General features: G+C 33.9%; 4 protein-coding genes across 15 annotated transcripts in view; all 4 read left to right on the top strand.

Annotated features, from left to right (window-relative positions):
- The first annotated feature begins 47 nt into the window (after positions 1 to 47).
- On the top strand, positions 48 to 9,029 carry LOC112462005 (probable histone-lysine N-methyltransferase CG1716). Of its 4 annotated transcripts, XM_025027495.1 has the most exons (15): positions 48 to 942; positions 1,712 to 3,509; positions 3,737 to 4,387; positions 4,506 to 4,625; positions 4,753 to 4,881; positions 4,984 to 5,185; positions 5,281 to 5,378; positions 5,494 to 5,662; positions 5,760 to 6,420; positions 6,516 to 6,573; positions 6,712 to 7,070; positions 7,180 to 7,428; positions 7,507 to 7,949; positions 8,146 to 8,481; positions 8,552 to 9,029. In XM_025027495.1, exons 2-15 carry the CDS (start codon positions 1,732 to 1,734, stop codon positions 8,705 to 8,707), a joined length of 5,409 nt encoding a protein of 1,802 aa, XP_024883263.1. In that variant the 5' UTR covers positions 48 to 942; positions 1,712 to 1,731; the 3' UTR covers positions 8,708 to 9,029. The 4 variants fall into 4 exon arrangements, with proteins under 4 accessions (XP_024883263.1, XP_024883260.1, XP_024883262.1 ...); XM_025027492.1 differs by having other exon boundaries at positions 7,180 to 7,949; XM_025027494.1 differs by lacking the exon at positions 48 to 942 and adding an exon at positions 972 to 1,068 and having other exon boundaries at positions 7,180 to 7,949.
- Positions 9,030 to 9,962: 933 nt separating this feature from the next.
- LOC112462032 (activating signal cointegrator 1 complex subunit 1) lies at positions 9,963 to 13,849 on the top strand. 6 transcript variants are annotated; one of them, XM_025027546.1, is made up of 7 exons: positions 9,963 to 10,085; positions 10,588 to 10,821; positions 10,951 to 11,060; positions 11,146 to 11,482; positions 11,791 to 11,951; positions 12,076 to 12,194; positions 12,282 to 13,849. In XM_025027546.1, the coding sequence occupies exons 1-7, from the start codon at positions 10,003 to 10,005 to the stop codon at positions 12,393 to 12,395; spliced, it is 1,158 nt and encodes a 385-aa protein (XP_024883314.1). In that variant the 5' UTR covers positions 9,963 to 10,002; the 3' UTR covers positions 12,396 to 13,849. The 6 variants fall into 6 exon arrangements, with proteins under 6 accessions (XP_024883314.1, XP_024883315.1, XP_024883316.1 ...); XM_025027547.1 differs by having other exon boundaries at positions 9,964 to 10,085; positions 10,672 to 10,821; XM_025027548.1 differs by having other exon boundaries at positions 9,995 to 10,122; positions 10,635 to 10,821.
- On the top strand, positions 12,374 to 16,804 carry LOC112462030. 3 transcript variants are annotated; one of them, XM_025027544.1, is made up of 4 exons: positions 12,374 to 12,459; positions 14,372 to 14,556; positions 14,810 to 14,991; positions 15,112 to 16,804. In XM_025027544.1, the coding sequence occupies exons 2-4, from the start codon at positions 14,383 to 14,385 to the stop codon at positions 16,283 to 16,285; spliced, it is 1,530 nt and encodes a 509-aa protein (XP_024883312.1). In that variant the 5' UTR covers positions 12,374 to 12,459; positions 14,372 to 14,382; the 3' UTR covers positions 16,286 to 16,804. The 3 variants fall into 3 exon arrangements, with proteins under 3 accessions (XP_024883312.1, XP_024883313.1, XP_024883311.1); XM_025027545.1 differs by lacking the exon at positions 12,374 to 12,459 and adding an exon at positions 13,616 to 13,700; XM_025027543.1 differs by lacking the exon at positions 12,374 to 12,459 and adding an exon at positions 13,811 to 13,896.
- A 764-nt stretch (positions 16,805 to 17,568) lies between these two features.
- LOC112462002 (eukaryotic initiation factor 4A-I) overlaps positions 17,569 to 19,823 on the top strand; it is a 6,777-nt gene continuing 4,522 nt past the window's right edge. For both annotated transcript variants that reach the window (XM_025027488.1, XM_025027487.1), the window contains exons 1-2: positions 17,569 to 17,676; positions 19,000 to 19,117. In XM_025027488.1, the coding sequence (XP_024883256.1) occupies positions 17,654 to 17,676; positions 19,000 to 19,117 (141 nt within the window). In that variant the 5' untranslated portion in view covers positions 17,569 to 17,653. The remainder of the gene's footprint in view (positions 17,677 to 18,999; positions 19,118 to 19,823) is intronic.

Raw genomic sequence — 19,823 nt, 5'->3', positions numbered from 1 at the left:
AAATGCTCGAACTCGCGTTTCTTCCCGCCTTTATAGTTTTCATAGAGAATAAAGTGGAAGACTAAAATACGCCATGTTGATGACCGTCAGCGGGCATAGAAGATATAATTGACAAAATGCATATCGTTCGAAATTGTTAATCATAATTATAACGCAGCCAATTGAGACTCGCTGTCTTATTTTGCATTTACATGAATAACTTTTCCAGCTTTCCCTGTTCGAGGTCCGAGGCGGTCCCGGTTTTTTTTTCCCTCATGCGCAAGTTCGTGGCACTGCCACCGCAGGTCGTTGCTGACGCTGGTCTCGTTTGCGACAGTGAGTTTACACGGAGCGAGGAGAGGCGGTACTCGGATAGGCGACAAGAGTACATGCATGCTGAAAATGTTGTATGTCGACGGCTCATACTTTCCTTCACGAGTCCTTTAACGCCTTCCGAACGCGATGGGCTTCTCTCGGCGCATTTAACGCCCGCCGAAACGGAGGATCGCCGAGGGCCCGAGCGCGCTGTGGCATCGGGATCGGGGAGGCCCCACCAGGATCACGGAGTCGAGATTCGTTCAGTGCCAAAACGTGACGAACGCCGAGGCGAGCGACACGGTTCGTAGGTAGCGAACGAGATAGAGGAGGAGAGAGAGAGAGAGAGAGGTAGAGAGTGAGATCCCGAGGATCTCGGCGAGGAAGGAGCCTGTCGATGTGCGGCGTGCTTCGACGAGACGTCAAATTCGAAAAGCGATCTCACGGTCCGGCCGAGCCGTCTCCCCGCACACGCAACCGTCCCAGCGGTATTTCACGTTTCTAGCCAACGTCCCACGGTCCCGCACTCCCGATTATGTCGGTAAATTGGAGAGCTACGGCACCGCGTTTGTTTGGGAACGATTGTTGAGTATCCCCGAACGATGAGTTTCTCCCTGGAATTGCCGGACGCAATTTTAGGAGCATACAGTGAGTAAAGCTGCCGTCATTATTCGTTCAAAGACGCACGGACGTAGCGACTGGTTTTCCCTCAGCAAGAGCGAACTAGGAACGATGGGATGCTTGCTTTGAGATGTTGTACAATCAACTTGAATGGTCAGCGAGTTCTCGGGAATTTTTATCATTCGCACATATATATTTTATTGTGAATCTTCAATTCACAGCTGCTTTAAGGGAGAAAGTAGAAGATAAAGAGAGAGAGAGCAATATATTTTAAGTATGTAGATGACATTTCATTTATATATCTTCAGCTTTAAATGCTAAGCTAAATTGCTTTAATTGACCTTGATGGATCTACGTTCATTTATTCCTTCGATCTTGGTTTATAATTGTGTCTCTTTTACTGTGATATTTAAAGCATATTTTTATATAATTACAATATTTTGTTCAGATAATTAGTAAATTAGTAACTTTTTCTGACATTTTACTTTAAAAATTGAAATTAAAGAATGAAATAATTCTTTTCCTTATTCTTTAACTGATATGAATATGATAAAGCAATATCTTAATAATCTATATACTTTTATACTTTTTTTAGATTCAAGTTTTTTACTGCTATTTAATAATAGTCATTCAAAATTTGTTGTAATACTAAATGTTGACAAAATTTATATACTCTAGGAATATCTAAGAATATCAAGGAATATCAATATTGTGTTATATAGAAAATATGTTGTATTTCACTTGAATAAAGATCAGCTTTTTGCAATAAATTATATGCTAATCTTAATTGTTCCAGACTGAGAGAGTATATATGGAATGAAAATGGCACGGAGACGTAAAACCGAAGAAAAAGCATCTGAGAAGTCATCTCATAAATATGTACCTGTACGCAAATCTAGCAGACAGATAGCTAAGAAGCAATTGGAAGAAAAAAAGATAAATGGATACATTACACAAACATCTTGCTCAAACAGTTCAGAAGACTCTAAGTCTGCTAGCGAAGGTCATAGCCAAGTTTCAAAGAAGAATCAAAATTCTCAGAAGAAGCATAATAAACACAAAGGTACTTCCAGTAACAGCGTAATTGTAAATAATGAGAATGCTGTTTACAATGCTACTCGATATAAGCGGGATGCTGGTGAAAGTGACAGTCAAGATGGTATAGATAATATGATTAAAAATTCAGAAAAACTTAGCCCAGAGGATGTACAACAGGTCGTTGTTGGTAATCCAAGTCCAAGCGGTGAGCTTTTAGCTGTATCTGCATCAACGAAGACGGAACCCTGGTCGGGAGATGTCGTAGAGGAAATGGTGATCTGTGAAGAAATACAAATGGAGGAAAATGTTGGGGACAATAGATATTCTATGGCACAGGATGACGTTATAATTGAAGAAGTATTAGTTGTAAACGAACCTAATGTAGAAGACAAAAATTTTGTAGAATTTACTGTGATACAGCATGAGGATGATACTGAATCAATGGCAATGGTGTCCAAGTCAGGAAAAATTTCAAACAATGAATATCATACTATTAGAAAAGATGTTAATAATGTACATACGAACAAATCAGAAAATTCCATATCAGCCATGCATGTAGACGAATCGGTAATGTGCAGTACTGGGAATGGTAATACTACAGATTTTAATGCAGATAAACCCTATATCGACAAGAAGAAACTTGGATTAGAAGATGGCAGTAGTAAAAAACAAAAGAACAAGACAATTTATGATAAAATTAGAAAGGAAATTTCAGAATCGATATCCGAAAAAGTTCGTTTGTGTTCTATCAAAGACGAGTCTGGTTCTTCTACTGAGGAAGATAATTGTAAGCGGGAAAGCAAAGATTTACAAGGAAAAAATATGCATGTAGATTCAAAGGAAGATTCATTTAATAAAATAGATAATAAACTAGCAGATATGCAGATAAGCGACTCTTCACAAGAAATACAAAAGTTAGTGAATGATCTCTCTAGTGTGGAAAGCACCGACTCTCCAGTACAAACTCCTTTAAACATGGAAAAACTGTCTCCGGTCCCATTAAATATCGATGACGAAAGTAGTTCGTCGATATTAGATAAAATGGAACAATTACATCGCCCAAATAATTCTGTTAGCTCTGAAATTAAGGAAATATTCTCGAAAACTATGGAACCCAACAATATTGTTACAAATCAAGAACAAAATATCTTGGTATCCAACACTTGCATTGATAAACTTCAGTGTGCAGATCGAGTTTCACTAAAATCAAAAGTTACACAAGACAAGAGAAGTGCGGGTCAGCAAAAGAATCCAGAGCATTCAACAACTACTGATGAATATCAAGACAGCGAAGGAGATAACAACAAAGTTGATAATGAAGATTTCAAATTATGCAGCAGTAGCGAAAATAGTAATGACACATTATCATCACTTACCAGTTACAAAGGACGGGAATTTGATATAAAAAATGCAATTAACAATATAAGCGATATTGACAAAAAAACTGAATTCAGAGGTCGTAGTGGAAGTACTGATACGGCTTCCGAAAATAGTTCAAACAGTTCGGGTGTAAGACGAAGCAGTAGAATTCGATCTATTGGATTAATGAAACAAAGGTAAGAAATAAAATAATTTAATCTTGAAGTATAAAAAATTTATAGCAGATACTTGACTTATTTTAGTATGATTAAAATTAATTTTTATTAACTTTTACAAATAATCTTTAATAAATAAAAATATATTTAAAAGCATTTCAAATATAATGATTTACTTTACATATGGATGAATAATATTCTCTGTATTACGGATTTAAAAATGAAAAAAATTATTTTGAATCTTTCAGATCTCGCGGACGTGGCTTAGTTACAAAACCTAATATGGACGTCTCAAAAGCTATTCTTCAACAAGAAAAAGAAAAAGTAGTTAATAATACGAATCCTTCAATTACTCAAGAAGTAAAAATAGATAACTTTGAGACTCAGTGTGATAAGGAAAATAATTCTAACAAGATTCCAACATCAATTGATACTTTGACACCTTTGAGTACCAGTTATAATACTACAGGATATGATTCGGACTCTTCAAAACCAGTTAAAGTAAAATCCCGTTGGCGAAGATCGAGTGAGCTTGAAATGGGTGGATCAAACGCTGGGTTTGGCTCTATCATTGCTCCTGTGTCAATGTTTGGTTCATCTTTTGCACCTCCACCCGAATCAGCACGTTATGCACCAGTAAATATAGGAGAATCTACGTCATCAGAATCGAAACATAATATTATTGGTACAAATGTAAAAGTTTGTACAGAATCGGAGCAAATTAAAGATGTACCAGTGATATCCAGTAATGTTTCTACTGTTTCAACAATAGCACAAATTCCAAAAACTATAGGAGCAAAGATTTCATTGCCGATGGTTCTCGAAACAGAAGATAGAGAAATGGAGGAAAGACTGAGTCAATTTGAGCACTTGCATGAAAATCTGTATCTTACTGAAAGGTATATAGAATTAAGGATTAAATAATGTTTTTTGTTATATGAATATTCTTTCTAACAAAGTGTGTACAGCTATTTTATATATCTAAAAACATTAAATATTTATAACATTTGTTACTAGATATACAAATAAGGAAACCAAAAGGATGGTGTGTGATTGTTTCTTAACTGAAGAAGAAATTGAGAGAGGAGAACTTGGTTGTGGGGAAGATTGCCTTAATAGACTTCTCATGATAGAATGGTAATTATTTTTAATAAGATAAAGTTTGATAATGTTTTTCTTCAGAGATCTTCGGATATATAAATTAATATAGCACAATAGAAATAAATTATACGAATAGAAATAATATTTTTTTCATATTTATTAGTGGACCTAGATGCGTGGTAAATGATAGATGTACAAATAAAAGATTCCAAAATTGTAATTATGCCAAATGCGAAGTTTTTCGAACAGAGAAGAAAGGTTTTGGATTACGTGCTGTCGTCGACATAATGGCGTAAGTATTTTTTTTCAGCGAGCAAGAAATAGAATTATGACTTGAATAAAACATAAGAAACAAAAAAGATTTCTTACTTTTATATTACTCTTACAATTGCAGGGGCGAGTTTATAATGGAATATGTAGGCGAAGTTGTAGATCCAAAGGATTTTAAACGTCGTGCAAAAGAATATTGCAAAGATAAAAATAGACATTACTATTTTATGGCACTGAAATCCGATCAGATTATAGATGCTACCATGAAAGGAAATATATCTCGATTTATTAATCATAGCTGTGACCCAAATGCAGAAACGCAAAAGGTAAATTTATACTTTATCCCGCAACTAATAAAAGTAATTTTTGAAAAATGCCAGAATAACAATATACATTTTAATGATAATTAAATACTTTTTAGTGGACAGTAAATGGAGAACTACGAATAGGTTTTTTTAACAAAAAATTTATTGCCGCTGGCGAAGAAATTACATTTGATTATCATTTTCAACGTTACGGGTACGTTTTTTTATTTTTATATTTATTAAGTAGCTATTTATTTGTGTAGATTGTATATGTAGATATCTATATCTCTATTTTCATTCGTGCAATTTATTATATGTTTAAATAATAGCAAAGAAGCTCAGAAATGTTATTGTGAGGCACTGAACTGTCGAGGTTGGATAGGTGAAACACCTGAAGAAGAAAAGGAAAAGATTGAAAAGAAAGAAAAGCGCGAAAGAGATCCGAAGAAGAAGGAAAAGGAGGAAAAGAAACCGGCTGATTATATGGAGGATGAAGATGTAAATACAATTGCACAATTAGTAATATTATACGAGTTAATATGGTTTGTTGAGCAATTACTTTTTTATTACTTTATTCTTTTACATTTCATTTTAGTTGGAGGAAGAAATAGATAAGTTGTGTTCAGGTGGTTTGAAAAACCGAGCGCACACATTAACGTTAAGTAGATTAATGGTACGTAGTAGAGAATTAGAACACAGAACTCGTTTGTTACGTCTTATTCAAAGTGGCGAGCAACCGTGTCGAAGGTTATTTTTGGATTACCACGGTTTACGTTTGATTTGGAGTTACGTTATGGATATTGCCACAAACGAAACAGAAGAAGCTCAACAATTTCGCTTAGAAGTGTTGAAAACTCTAAATACACTGCCAATACCAAACAAGACAATGTTAATGGATAGCAAAATATATGGTGTAGTTGAAAGATGGGCGAAAAGATTATATCTTTCTCCGAATGCTGATTCCCCAGAAGATGATCAGATTAAATCAAAGATGAGCTGCGAAGAATTGAATAGTAATTCTGATAGCAACGAGAAGAAAAGTCCTGATGAACGTCTGAATGACATTCCAGATAAACGTAATAACAATATCGAAAGTTGTTTAGCGGTTGGTGAAGTTAAATCAGAGAATACGGATCAGAATCTTATTCCTGATTTAGCTTCTGGTCTTCTTGCTGAATGGTCCAATCTAAAAGAAGTTTTTAGAATACCGAAAAAAGAAAGAATTGAGCAAATGAAGGAGCATGAAAGAGAAGCAGGTTATTATCGAGCTTATTTTCGAGAATATATTAATGGCATACAAAGTCGAAAGTTATTAACATTTATATAATATTACTTTTGATTTTTGTTGTAGATCGAGGATATAGAGAAGAATTGGAGAAAGAAGAAAAGAGAGGCACGTCATATGATAGGTATGTACATACTTGTATGCTTAACGTATCATTGTAGTTATACAGATCTTTGTGATGCTTAGTATAATATAATTGCAAATAAACATTAAGTTAAACATTCGAACTAACTTCAAACCTAATAATTTCACAAATTTCTAGACCTAGATCTGATAGATATAGTCGAAATGAAATTGACAAACGTGGTGATAGGAGACGAGGACGAGAATCTCCAGAAGCTGATCATAGTAGAACGAAAGATAAAAGAATAGAAGAACGAAGTTTAGTTCCTATACCACGAATGACAAAGTACGAACGTAGGCAATTATTTGCACTGAAAGTTGCAAAAGAAGAGGAGGAAAGGCAACGTCGTCAACAACAAGAAACATGGCAAGAACATGAAAATAGATGTTTGGCATTGGGTATAGATCCCCATACCACTGCCATGGTTGATCCTCAAACTGGTTATCCTGTTTTTTATAATCCAACTGTAGGTCAATGGCAACATTATTCCACTCAAGGTAATATTTGTTAATTAATCTGTGTGCAGAAATGTTAATAACTTTTTACAATCAAACACATTTGTATATTTTACATATCTAATATAAAAAATGTAATATCTTTTTATAGATGGAGGAGAAGCCACGCAGCAATGCACTCCTGTATACGTAGGAAGTGCTCAATCTACTGGTATAATAGGTCAGAGTCCTCATGTACTATCATCAACAATGGCAACCGATATGTCGTCTGGAATTACGACTGGTATTCCACCAGTAGCTTACTCATTAAGTCAAGCACCTGTGTTCAGTCAAACATCTCCCTACTCTTTGATATCACATCCGCAACCGTATACCGAAGGGCAACTACCTCTTCCAAATAGTTTAGTGTCTGTTTTTGGTGGCATCCCTTCTACGTCAATTCAAGCGCCTTTTTATAACCACATCGAAAATCCCGTAGATCAACAATTCTCTAATCTTGCGTCCACGGAAGGTGTCACGAATCGACCACATCCTGAAATTCCGGCAATAGACTTGCCACCGAAATGGAAGAGCGCGACGGATAGCCGAGGTAGAACGTACTATTACCATGTGAAGGAAAGAATATCGCAATGGTTACCTCCACCACCCGATCATATCGGAGTACAGCCAGACTCGTCATCTACCTCGGAATCTAGTGAAGAATCCAGTTCGTCAAATGAGGACGATGAAGATATTGATGATGATAACGAGGATCAAAGAAACGATGATATGGAGGCAAGTAGCGTTCTAACAGATAGTCCTCTGAGCACATCTAGGCCAAATGTATCTAAAAAGTTAGGTCATAATTTGACTGGAAGTTCACTGCCGTTTCCTGAATCTAAAAAAAGAAGGGATGGATTGGTCCAAGAAAGAATTATTAGTGTAAGTATAATTTACTTTTTATATTTATCTTGTATTAATATGAAATGCACTCTTAAAAATTTATATAAAACGTTAAATCTCTTTAAAAAGGAAAACGCTCCATGTATCACAATGTTAAATTTGTTAATACTGATGACTTTTTAAAGCTTTTATGCCTTGCGCGACTTCAATCGATTCATTGTTATTTATATTACAGCCACGTAGGGAAGAGGATCGTATTGATCATAAAGCGTATAAAGAAATAAAAGAGAAACTACGACGACAAAAGGAAAGAACGAAACCGAAAGATCATGTTGAGAAGATAAGGAAACATAGACGAAGTAATAAATCGAAGTCTCATTCGCGACATGGATTGAGCAAGCTGCAATCAACATCAGCCGAGATGTCTCCTATGTCCGAAAGGAAAATCAAGGATACATTTAGAATAAATATGGCTAATGTTATGGTTCACTTCTTAAATCCATATAGGAAAAATGACTGCAAACAAGGTAGAATAACTAATACTGAAGATTTCAAGCATCTAGCTAGAAAGGTATGTTGAACTTGAGCATAATGGATTCCGCATATGACAGTGCTTTTTATGATTGTTTATTCTGTTGCAGTTAACACATTTTGTACTTGCGAAGGAATTAAAACATTGTAAAAGCGTGGACGAGTTACAATGTAATGAAAATGTTAAACACAAAGCAAGAGATTTTGTACGTAAGTACATGAGCAAGTTCGGGACAGTGTATCAGAAAGGTACAGACGAGGATTAGCTGTAATTTATAAATGGAAAATTGTTATTTATTGCGCGAACACTTCGGCTATCGTGAAATATATTTAGATAATATATTTAGGCGTATGTAGATACACATTTGTAATTGTATTATTGTAAAAAATAGGCAAGTTTGTACATGCGTGATAAGCGTTTTTTCATGATTTAGCATGTAATAAATTTTAGCAAATTTTTAATTTCCCATTTTTACGTGTAAATTCGACACATGTTCATTTATACGTGATAACTACGCATGTTGTATCTTTTATAAATATTGTAACTTATATGCCAATATACACACACACAGTGTAAAATACATGCTCTGATAGTTGTGTAAGATTTAAACCTACCTTTCGATATCAGTGTCTTAAAGTTAAATACCTGAAAAAATATTTATTTGTATACGTTATGCACACAATAACTTCTGTAAATAATAGATTAGAAATGAATTTCTAACTGCTTTACTGGGTTGCCGTTGTGCTTGCTGACTTGTGATTGTCTGATATTTATAAAAACTGGACAAAGGATGAAAAATCTTGCATTTATAAATTTAATTTTGTATTACCGACATTTCGTCTTTACACGTTACAAAAATGTGATGCGTGATTTTCGAAACGGAAGCAATGTAAAATATTAAATAAAAAGAACTCTACGTTTATTGGTAATAATTGATTTTTCTAGGATTACCACACAATCTTTTTAATTAAGTCTATCCGTTTATATAATGTTAACATAATTCCATTGTGTTTGATTAATTTAGTTCACCGTTTCTGATGAACTCTTTAGTATAGCCCTTTAAGTAAAGAACTATAACTTTAAATTATGACATACGAAGTTGCATCCAGTTATCAAAGCAATAAAAATCTATTCTTATTTTATTTATTACATTGTTTATTACATTATTGTATTGTATTACGCAATGTATTATCTAAATTAGAAAATGTCTGCATAATTTACAGCTATAAAAGTTATTAATTTGTTCTACAAAATAATGATTTTTTCTAATTATTTTTAAAGGTAATTTTAAATGTTTACGAGAGAAGGGGGCACTTTTAGTCAAATTTCTGAAAAACAGCCATTTGATTTTTCAAAGAAAAATCACGTGTTAAATATATGAAAAATTGCAGTGGTATGTACTAACATTAAAAAAATTGTGTCACGAGTAGTCACGACTTATTTTAGACTGACGTGATTGGCCGATTTCTTCGCACAATTACGTAAATCCGTTTGGATAGGCCTGCAACGCTAATTTTGCATTCTCCTGGATTATATCTAATTGTACCCCATGATTGGTCGATGACCAAAATACGACGAAAAGGCCGCAATTTATTGTGCATACTTGTGTTAATAAGATATCTCATGTTAAATGCATTGAGAAGGTGGGTGTTAAGTTGAACAAAATGTTCCTGAGTAACAGTGAGTGACAATTATTTATTTATCGTACGACGAGCTGCATATTATCACACAGCAGAGTATTACGTTGCAACTTCTAACCTATAGGAGGCATACATTACTCCAAATAAGTTTGCAACTAATCGCAAGATTAAAATATAGTTTAATTACATTTTTATTTAATACGGTGATTGAACTGCAACATGATTATATTGTGTCAGTTAAAAGTAATGTATCAAGTTATATATAACAAGAGTTTTACAATTGTGGAGTTTTTGTAGTAATGTGGAGTAATGTAATGTTTAAATTGTTGAACATTATATATTTTGTATAAATAATATAGGTTTTATTATATCAAGAAGCACTTTGTAAAATTGTATTTTTGTATTTTATTTATTGGTTGTAAAAGTTGAAAATATTATTATTTTAGTTAATTTCAAAAATTTACGCAAAGATCTTTTAAATGCATCAATTTAACGTAAATTTTAGGAGTGTTTGTATGAAACATATTGCATTTTATATAATGGATGTGTTAGAACCAGAATTAATTTGGGTTAATGGACGGTGCTATAGATTTTACGAAAGTACAGCTTGGAAAAACATTCATACATCAGCCCCATATATGGAGGACAAGGAATCAGTTTGTTCAAATGAGGAATCTGAAACTGAGATACAAATAATACCTCATGATACATGCTTTAAGCATACCTTTTACGTACCTAAGTGAGAATCTTTTTCAATATTATTTTGTCGTAATTACAATTTAATAATGTAAGAATTGTGTAACATAATAATAGATTGAACAATATGTTACAATAGTTTATAATTTGACGTTTTATTATAATGTTTCAGAATTTTTTACTCACATATAATTGGTACGAAAGGTGTAACACGCAGGAAATTGGAAAATGAGACAAAAACAACCATTGATATACCAAAAAAAGGAAAAGACGGAAACATTGGTAAAAATAATTTGATACCATATTGTTATTAATATAAGACTAATACTAATTTAATTAATTTTTAATTATATATGTTTATTTGTAGTTATTACTGGACGAGACCGTAAGGCTATAATATCTGCAAGACATAGAATTGATTTGCTAATAGAAGCTTCCAAGAAAAAGATACATTATACACATTTTTTGTCAATTCCATTGAATAAAAAAGAGATAATTGATAAATACATTTCTTTCAAAAATGGTGTATTGAAAAACTATGATACATACAATCTACATACAAAATCTACATACAATATTGATGAATCACTTTTTCAAACACCAGCGAAGTTACATCTTACTATTGGAATGCTCAAACTATTTGATGATAACGACAAACAACATGCTATTGATGCTCTCAAGGAGTGTAAGGAATACATTATAGAGTAAGATAATATTGCTTGATAATAATACATGATATACAATTAATTGTAAAACTAAATTACGTGATATTAATTTATCATATAATTTAGTTTTGCAATCAATAAAATCATTTATGATTTAAAACAGGTCTCAACTTTGAGCTTCGAAGTCACGACACTTCTCCTTTTCCCTCACTCTCCACTGGATGGAAAGGGAGAAGTGTCATGGCTCTGGAGCTCAAAGTTAACCCCAGGCCTGATTTAGAATTATAAATATAATACATTTGTAACTGTTTTAAAAGATTCTCAAGTAATTATGTATTCTATTACAGGCCTATTCTTGAAGAAACTGGACCAATAAATGTACAATTACAAGGAGTTGCATGTATGAATGATGATCCTACTGATGTTAAAGTTTTGTTTGCACAAGTTACACACAACGAAAAATTGCAAGAACTTGTTGATAAAGTTGCTCAATATTTTATCGACATAGGTAAATAGTATTATAGAATTAAATATCTAATAATATATAAGCATCTCTGAAAAATACATATTTTTATATTAATATTAGTTCTTCTGATATCTCGTTTATATAATTATATAATTTTTAAATTTAGGTTTAATGGAGAAGGAGTATGAGAAAATAAAATTACATGCTACTTTAATGAATACATCATTTAAAAATGATTACCCAGCAAGATTTAAAGAAAGATATGACGCAAGTGAAATATTAAAAGTAAGAGAACTTATTTCTATAAACTAGATTCATATATCTATCATTCACGATAAAATTCATAATAAAGATATTTATTTCATATTTTAGGTATATAAGGATACATTGTTTGGAGAAACAATATTAAATCAGATTGATATATCTGAGCTTCATACTGCTACTAAAGACGATTATTATAAATCAATAGGTAGCATTACTTTTTAAGTACAGAGATATATGCTAGAATTGTTACAATGATCATTACAATGATGATTTTTATTGCATAAAAGTAAGTCAGAATATATATATGTACAATAGTAATATTTTCCGTTTATTTGATTTTTATTTCATGTTTTACATATTACGATATGGATATCTTAAGATTAAAAATATAATTTAGATAGATTAAAAAAAAAAACTAAAAAATATCTATTTGTTTTATTTTTATTTTATGTAGTTTTATCTTGCATTAATCAACATGGTTTTGTCATTTGAGTGTGCTGATTCAAGTACTTCTGAGTATTTCATATCTTTTCATCTATAAGAATATTCTAGAAGTAATTTAGGTTGAGGTTTGGGAAGAAACTCTCTCTTTCTCTCTCTCTCTCTCTCTCTCTCTCTCATGAATTTTTTGGCGCTCGTAACGGTTATGAATTCCGGAAGTTTTGTCATCAGATGATTGAAACACTATTGGTTGTCAGACAGTTTCAAAAGTTTTTGATTGGAAAATTTGTGAAAGAGTAGGAGAAAGGAGAGAAAAGAAAGGGATTTTCTGTAAAGGAGTCTTAGATTAGTATTTGTAAAAGAAGGATTAAGAAACACTAGCAAAATTTCCGAGAGAAGCAACGTGTTGGAGAGAAGCCACGGATTCAAGCTACGGTTCATTAAAAAGTTACAAATATTATTGGTTTTTTACATTAGAAGAAGTGATAAAGTTAAATTGTTGTATTAACGAAGATTTGTGCGTAAAAATCGAGTTTACGTAAAGAAACGTAGATATCAAGGATGATACTGCGTCTTAAATTTAACGAAATTAAGAAAACAAAGGTAGGAAAAGAAGAGATAAATTTTATCATGATAGAATTTTAATTTATACAATGTAATTACAAAAGGAAATATCTATGATATTAATCGGAAACAATTATCTTTCCTCGATTCATTAAAGGACATTAATTCTGAGTTAACTAAAAAAGAATATGCCACTAAAAGAATCGATTTGATATTAGCTTTTAAATGTATTTCAATTATCTACGATATTTAAAGAATGTCATTCGTGTGTATCAATATAACAGACGAATCAGCTACGACATTGGTCGAGTCCTAATCACGCTTTTCCTTATCAGACTGTCAATAGAACTCAGTTTCCATCTGTGCACTTTTCATTAACGCCTAACCTCTTTTGTTAAATAATTCAATTAGTATTTGGTTAAAATAAGTATCGCAAAGCTGGAACGTCGAAACTCTATAAATAATGAAACAGTGGATACAGATAATTATTTCTTCTGGAGAGAGAAGTGGATAATAAAAAAGGCATATACCCATTTTTAACTATAGTTGTAAGCATACATGCAACTTGAGCAATGTATATGCTGAGATTATAAATACTACAATTGTTAATGTTTGTATGTGCGAAGCTGATATTTTGTTGTTAAATAAATTAGAAGACGTAACCTCTAAAACGAACAAGTGTATTTATTTATAATCTAATTTGGAGGATTGTGGGAAGGTGATTTTTTTATAATCGTTTTACTTATTATTATTATTATACTCGGGATGACGTAACCATTCTGATGCCAATCATATAAAATTTTTGTATTTATATACGTGTGTATATATATATATATAAAATTTAAGTAGTTCTAGATATAAACTTTTATATTCTAGATATAATTTTTTTCTTTTTTTTATCTAGTATATTCAGTATTATTAGTATTCAAGAATTTGTGGCTATTTTGGAAGTTAGCTGAATATATAATCGATAGAGCATCAACTTCAAAACGACATGATCACAGATGTCTATACTAGAGTTAACTAGAGTCTCTTTATAAAGATTCACTACTAGATTGTTAACTTAGAACTTTTGCAATGGAAAAAGTAGTGTATAGACATCTGTGGACATGATGTATTATATGAGGAATTTCAACTTATTTATTAATATTCCAACTAACATTAATACTAACATTGCCATTTTTATTTAATAGGTATAGCAAAAATGGACGGTATAAGAAGATTGATCATTTTCTGCATATTGATAGCTATCCTGCCATTCGTACTCATAATAATTCCTTTGTATCTACGGCATATTTTTTATGCTGATGTTGCATATGCCGTAACAGAATCTGATATTATAGAAATCAACGATGGGATTTCAACAATATTTTGTTCGGTAAGAAGAGAAGATTAAATATTCAATATCATTATTTCTAGAATTGTGCACGTATCATTATTATATGCATTTAATACGTAATAAATTTCAGATGAAATTGATGACGTAACGAATTTATTACATGTAAAAAGATTAGTATAACTGTAATGTTAAAGACGATATGATCCTCTTTTTGAATCTGGCATATTGTTGTCAGTATCAAGTTTCATGAACGGATTATAAGATAATTAAAAATATCGTTGTCTTTTAATAGGAACATACTTTAAAAATGAATGGCACTTTTAATGCTTTCCAAATGTCTCACCGACCAGAGATTACATCGAAACGGAAACATATAAGGCTTAAAAAGAGCATGAGTTTACCTGATGACACATTAGAGTATTGGGGATTTTATTTATTGAAAAATGCAACTGTAGCACTATCTGTGTGTTCAAGGTAAAAAGAATTTGAGGAAACAGATTTTTCTTGTAATTAGAGATCAAATCTATTTATATTTATTATATATATGTTTATTTATTTATGAGCGTATTACATATATAAAAATTTTTTTTTCAGATTTGAGGGAGCTTCTATATTAGTGGTAAAAGGAGAAAAGAACCTACGCACTTGTGGCCTGCTGGAACATAATATTAATAAGCAAACACAAGAAATCTTCTTACCAGGTGCGAACAGGCAAGTTAAGATAATATATGAATCAAATGCACAAGAAATTGACTCTAGAGAAACAACCACATTCGAATCTATCAAATCTATGCACATTATCGATGAGACAGATAAACCAGCTATAAATGTAAGCTCTGAAAATCCTTTGAAAGAAATTTTTGAGACAAATTCAAACGACAGCACACGGGCGCATACTACGGATGAAAAATCGATGAAAAGTTTAGAGTCGTTGTATCGTACTGCAACATCTTATATTCATGAATATATAGATGGTCAACGAAAAAATGTGAATAACTCTAGAAAAGGAAGACATATTAAACGGCAAAGACATAAGAAGAGGAAGAATAAATATGAAAGATCAAGGCGAAGAGAAAAAGATGTCTATGATTATGATAAAGAAATGCGTCTACAAAAATTAGAGCAAACATTGCATTCATTTATAATTAATGGAGGAAAGAAACAGGAAAGCGACGGAAGAGATACCAAGAGATTTAAAAGAAGCAAAGATCTCGTAAATCCACCATCTTTATTAGATCAAGGTATCAAGCATGGTGGAAATGCCGATAAAAATTATACGTCTAATTCTGAGGGAACGTCATCTGTTTCTAGTTTTGAAAATGATTTGTTGAATTGCTACAATGGAGCAATACTGTTAGCTCATGAATTTCAACCTTCAGACCAATGTACTAATGTCTCCTATTTACTTAACAGTAAACACCTACAGGCAAATCACCATGTGGAACAAAATGGTTATTATTATTACATTTTTTATAGCGATAACGATATTGTGTCCAATGATATTTATGCAATTTTCGATATATATAAGCCAACTTTTCAATATGAGAACGTGACTAAATCATGTGTAAATCAAACCGAATGCTCATTTCGCATAAGCCCGCTGTCGGCGGATAGGGTAATCGTCGAAATTCCAACTAAGGACGGTATAGAGCATAACGAGATGGACGACGCTGACATGCTAATTTCTATCTGCCAGCCACGAATGGGCGCATACATGATTTTCCCAATTGCAATACTGCTCTTAATTCTTGGTTGTGCTTTTATATGAATGAGCTCGACTAGAAGTACCTGTAGAAATACGTACAAGTAACTATGTAAAATTGTTTCACAAATCACAAAGTAAATAATTTTAATATGAACTTACATATGTGAGAAACTATGAATTGATCAAAATCAATTCAATATAAAAACACAGACGAGGAAAATTATGCTTTCGATTTCGAGGTGCAACGAATAATTTACTTAAAATGAAAGATGTACCGATTTAAAAAATATAATTTTATTACTTTTTTTCTTAATTTTGTTTTGCCTATGATATATTACAATGTTTATCGTGCAATTACATAAATGCATGTGCAAATAGAATTTCTATATAATTTACATATAGTCTGATGTTCCAAGACTATCAATATCCTTTTTTTTTACAGATTCATTGATTCATCCGTGGAATCAATTTGGTTTTCTTAATGAAAATGTCAATTATAGTTTCCAAATAGGTGACATTTAAAAATAAAGATTTATTAGAAAAGAAAATCAGTAATAAAATTATATTTTTTAATTAATTTCAAGCTGCTGCTTTTGTTTTAATACTTTTTAATAGTACAATTTTAATTTATACTATTTCGTTAATTTTCTTTAATATTTTTGAAAAAAAGAATCGTTTTCTTTCAGTTAAAGTTAGTTAAAAAAATTACACATGATTTTAAATAATTAAATGGATGTTTGATAGTTCTGGAACATATAATACTCGAGTGTGTATTCGAAACCCAAGTTATACGGCAGCTAAGTAAAAGTTATAAAAACTACTTCAGACTGTATAAAATATATGTATAATCTAGTTTTTAAGTATGATGAGAGAAAATAAGCGTTATTGTTTATATTGCTAGAAATTTACATGTATACGTATTGTGTATTTAATTAGAAGACAATAAATCATATTTTTTAATGACTTGATAATTAACGACTGTATAATTATGACCAATGTGATCTTATATGTTAACGCATCAGAATGATGTAATTTCGTAAAGCAGTTCATATTTGCCGCGATAAGACCCCACCACGGCGGCCGCGAGGCGCTATAAGGCGTCGGAGCAGCCTGCGTCACTTCCGTCATGCGCGGTGACCGTCGGCAAATGGAATAACATAAAGAAACGTTACATCTGCGAGGAAAATTCCGATTTGTTTGTTACGATTCGCAACGGTGCGCGCCGGCCAATCGGCGTGCCGGTACCGATCGTCGCACGAGGCTCTCGTCGCTCTCGTGCCCGGCGAAAAATTTGTCGGACCGGCGCGCTTTCCGGTGTAGGGGGACTAGGGGGGCGCCAGCGCGGGCAGCGCCATAGCGTGGCAGTCTCGAGAATACTCCTCGTGACGCTACACGAGCTCTTCCTTTCCGCCGAACTCTCGCGAGTTGAACATGTCGCATACTGCAGAGAGAAGGTAAGTTGAGCGTTTTTCCAGCGTAACGGGGTGCCGCGCTCGCGTTCTGGCGTCGCGCCGCGGCCGCCGTGGCCCCGGGCGCCGTCGTGGCTCGCGCGCGTCCGCGAAATAGCCGCGTACGCGGGTTAAAATACGCCCGCAGGGGAACAGTGTGCCGCGACCGATGGATGCACGGCGGGGACACGAGACTGACAACATGGCGTGCACTCGTTTTTGTCACATTGTGCCCCTCGCGCCGCGGTCAACAACGGCGCGCCCGCGAGCCCACGCCGTCCGCGAGCTTAACCTCCTCGTCGGCTTCTCGTCGCGGACCGCGGTGCCCGCGGCGGGGGATCGGCGCGGATCGGAGCGAAAGGGAGCAACGGCGTGGCCTCCGACGGCGCGTGCACGCGCCCCGACGCGCCGTTAGCGTGGGTGAAGCGCACCTCTTTCTCTCCCGTGCCCGTGCGGCGCGCGTGCGAGAGCTCTCTCGGGACGGGCGACGACGAGCATGGTTTTTCCCCCCCGATCTCGGAATTACGTAATGAAAAATATCGGTCCCTCGCGCGATTCCCGGTGCCGGGTAGGAAAGAACGGAGGAAAAAAAAAAAATCAATCGCGTTGACCCGCGCGACCCGAGGCCGAGGCTCTCCTCGCCTCGCGCAGCATTGCCGGATGTACAGTCATCGCGTTCGCACGTTCCCCTCGGCCTCGGCGAAGCAACACGTCTCGGGCTCTCGTGCTTCCGCGCGTGAGTCACTGTCAAGAATCAAGAACGATTATCGCGGCCTCGTGGGAGCCCGCCTCCACGCGGGCTCGAGGGGCTTCCTCGCGCCGACCTGGGCTCGTCGCCGTGCGAAACGTAAAAATGGTCATCGAGCGATTTCGTTAGACGAGACAGTACTCCACGGGTTCGATTTAAAAGTTCGGCTCTCAAGGTCACGTGGATTTTAAAGTGGTTTTGTCATCGCTCGATCGCTCGATGACCAATATTATCGATCCCGCGTGGGCGCCGAGCGTCGATATTTTTTATTAAAATTAATAAATGTTACTGCACGAGATTCGATAATTTATTACGGACGTAGGGAAATGTAATACAGGGTTTTATGTTCCTTTTATATTTTACGCTAAAGAAGCCTAAAATAATGAAGAAACAATTATGTTGCAATAAAGTGAAATTTAAAGGTCGCGCATCACGTGGATATTACGTGTATTTTACAATTTATTTGCGGTATAAAAATTGTGCGAATTATCTTATAAAAATACGATACAGCTCATGATTTAACATTTAATGTTAATCTTATCTGTGTGTTCTCGCTCTAATATCTTATCTGCGCATTTCAGAAATGACGATCAATGGCCGGGTGATTCAAAAAATGGTCCTAGTGAAAGCGAACAGCCCACGTACGATGGACCTCCTGGCATGGACCCCGATGGCATCATCGAGTCCAATTGGGACGTTGTGAGTAACTTGCATATTGCATTCTGAACTGGTTTTACCTCCTTTCAACTATTGGAAGACGCGCACTGTTCTTTTATGCTTTGGTGTTCTACATTAGTGTTATCGTACGAGCCATAATTTCTATACCTAAGACGAATATTGCTCGATATTTATAATAATTGTCTAGATGCATATAAATTTATCCACACAAATAGAGAAATATTTTCAAGGGTAATATAACGATTCTATAAGGTAAAATGCAATATAAGGTAAAATTATTTCATTTTAGATTAGTTTTTAGATTTTTTATATTCAGGTATCTGGTCCTCTACCTCTATTTTGAAATAAAAGGACACTGTAAATGTAATACGAAATAGAATATTATATAAAGCCCTAATTTAAACTTTGTAATGTAATTATTCAATCCATCTATATTTCGATCGAGAATATTCTAGTCCTTCTCTGTGAACGTCTTGTGAATAATTTAGATCAATTATGGAGAACTTTAATGAATTTGTTATGTGGGTAAAATTAACAGAGGCAATCAGTCTTTTTTTGTAGCTGTATTTTTAGTAAGTTGTTTAAAATAATGTTCTTATGATTTTCTTATATATATATTTATATATATATAAGTATAATTTTTATGTATTAGTTAGAGAATTGTCTTTTAATGATTTATTATGTATCATATGCTCCATAAAATTTCTCTTAGAATGTTTTTTTAGTA

This window comes from Temnothorax curvispinosus, unplaced genomic scaffold (assembly GCF_003070985.1).
Source record: "Temnothorax curvispinosus isolate PA1 unplaced genomic scaffold, ASM307098v1 QBEX01011959.1, whole genome shotgun sequence".
In the NCBI taxonomy this organism is placed as follows: Eukaryota; Metazoa; Arthropoda; class Insecta; order Hymenoptera; family Formicidae; genus Temnothorax; species Temnothorax curvispinosus.
This window is presented reverse-complemented; position numbering and strand designations above follow the sequence as displayed.

What these genes read in the sequence shown, in the direction of transcription:
- LOC112462032 (XM_025027546.1), top strand. Translation starts at nt 10,003, where the DNA reads ATGACCAAAATACGACGAAAAGGCCGCAATTTATTGTGCATACTTGTG. An exon ending in TGTAAGGAATACATTATAGA is followed by an intron (nt 11,483 to 11,790) that starts GTAAGATAATAT and finishes ATTCTATTACAG; the next exon opens with GCCTATTCTTGAAGAAACTG. An exon ending in TCAATATTTTATCGACATAG is followed by an intron (nt 11,952 to 12,075) that starts GTAAATAGTATT and finishes TTTTAAATTTAG; the next exon opens with GTTTAATGGAGAAGGAGTAT.
- LOC112462005 (XM_025027492.1), top strand. Translation starts at nt 1,732, where the DNA reads ATGAAAATGGCACGGAGACGTAAAACCGAAGAAAAAGCATCTGAGAAG. An exon ending in CAAATGCAGAAACGCAAAAG is followed by an intron (nt 5,186 to 5,280) that starts GTAAATTTATAC and finishes AATACTTTTTAG; the next exon opens with TGGACAGTAAATGGAGAACT. An exon ending in AGAGGCACGTCATATGATAG is followed by an intron (nt 6,574 to 6,711) that starts GTATGTACATAC and finishes ACAAATTTCTAG; the next exon opens with ACCTAGATCTGATAGATATA.
- LOC112462030 (XM_025027544.1), top strand. Translation starts at nt 14,383, where the DNA reads ATGGACGGTATAAGAAGATTGATCATTTTCTGCATATTGATAGCTATC. An exon ending in TTTCAACAATATTTTGTTCG is followed by an intron (nt 14,557 to 14,809) that starts GTAAGAAGAGAA and finishes GTCTTTTAATAG; the next exon opens with GAACATACTTTAAAAATGAA. An exon ending in GCACTATCTGTGTGTTCAAG is followed by an intron (nt 14,992 to 15,111) that starts GTAAAAAGAATT and finishes TTTTTTTTTCAG; the next exon opens with ATTTGAGGGAGCTTCTATAT.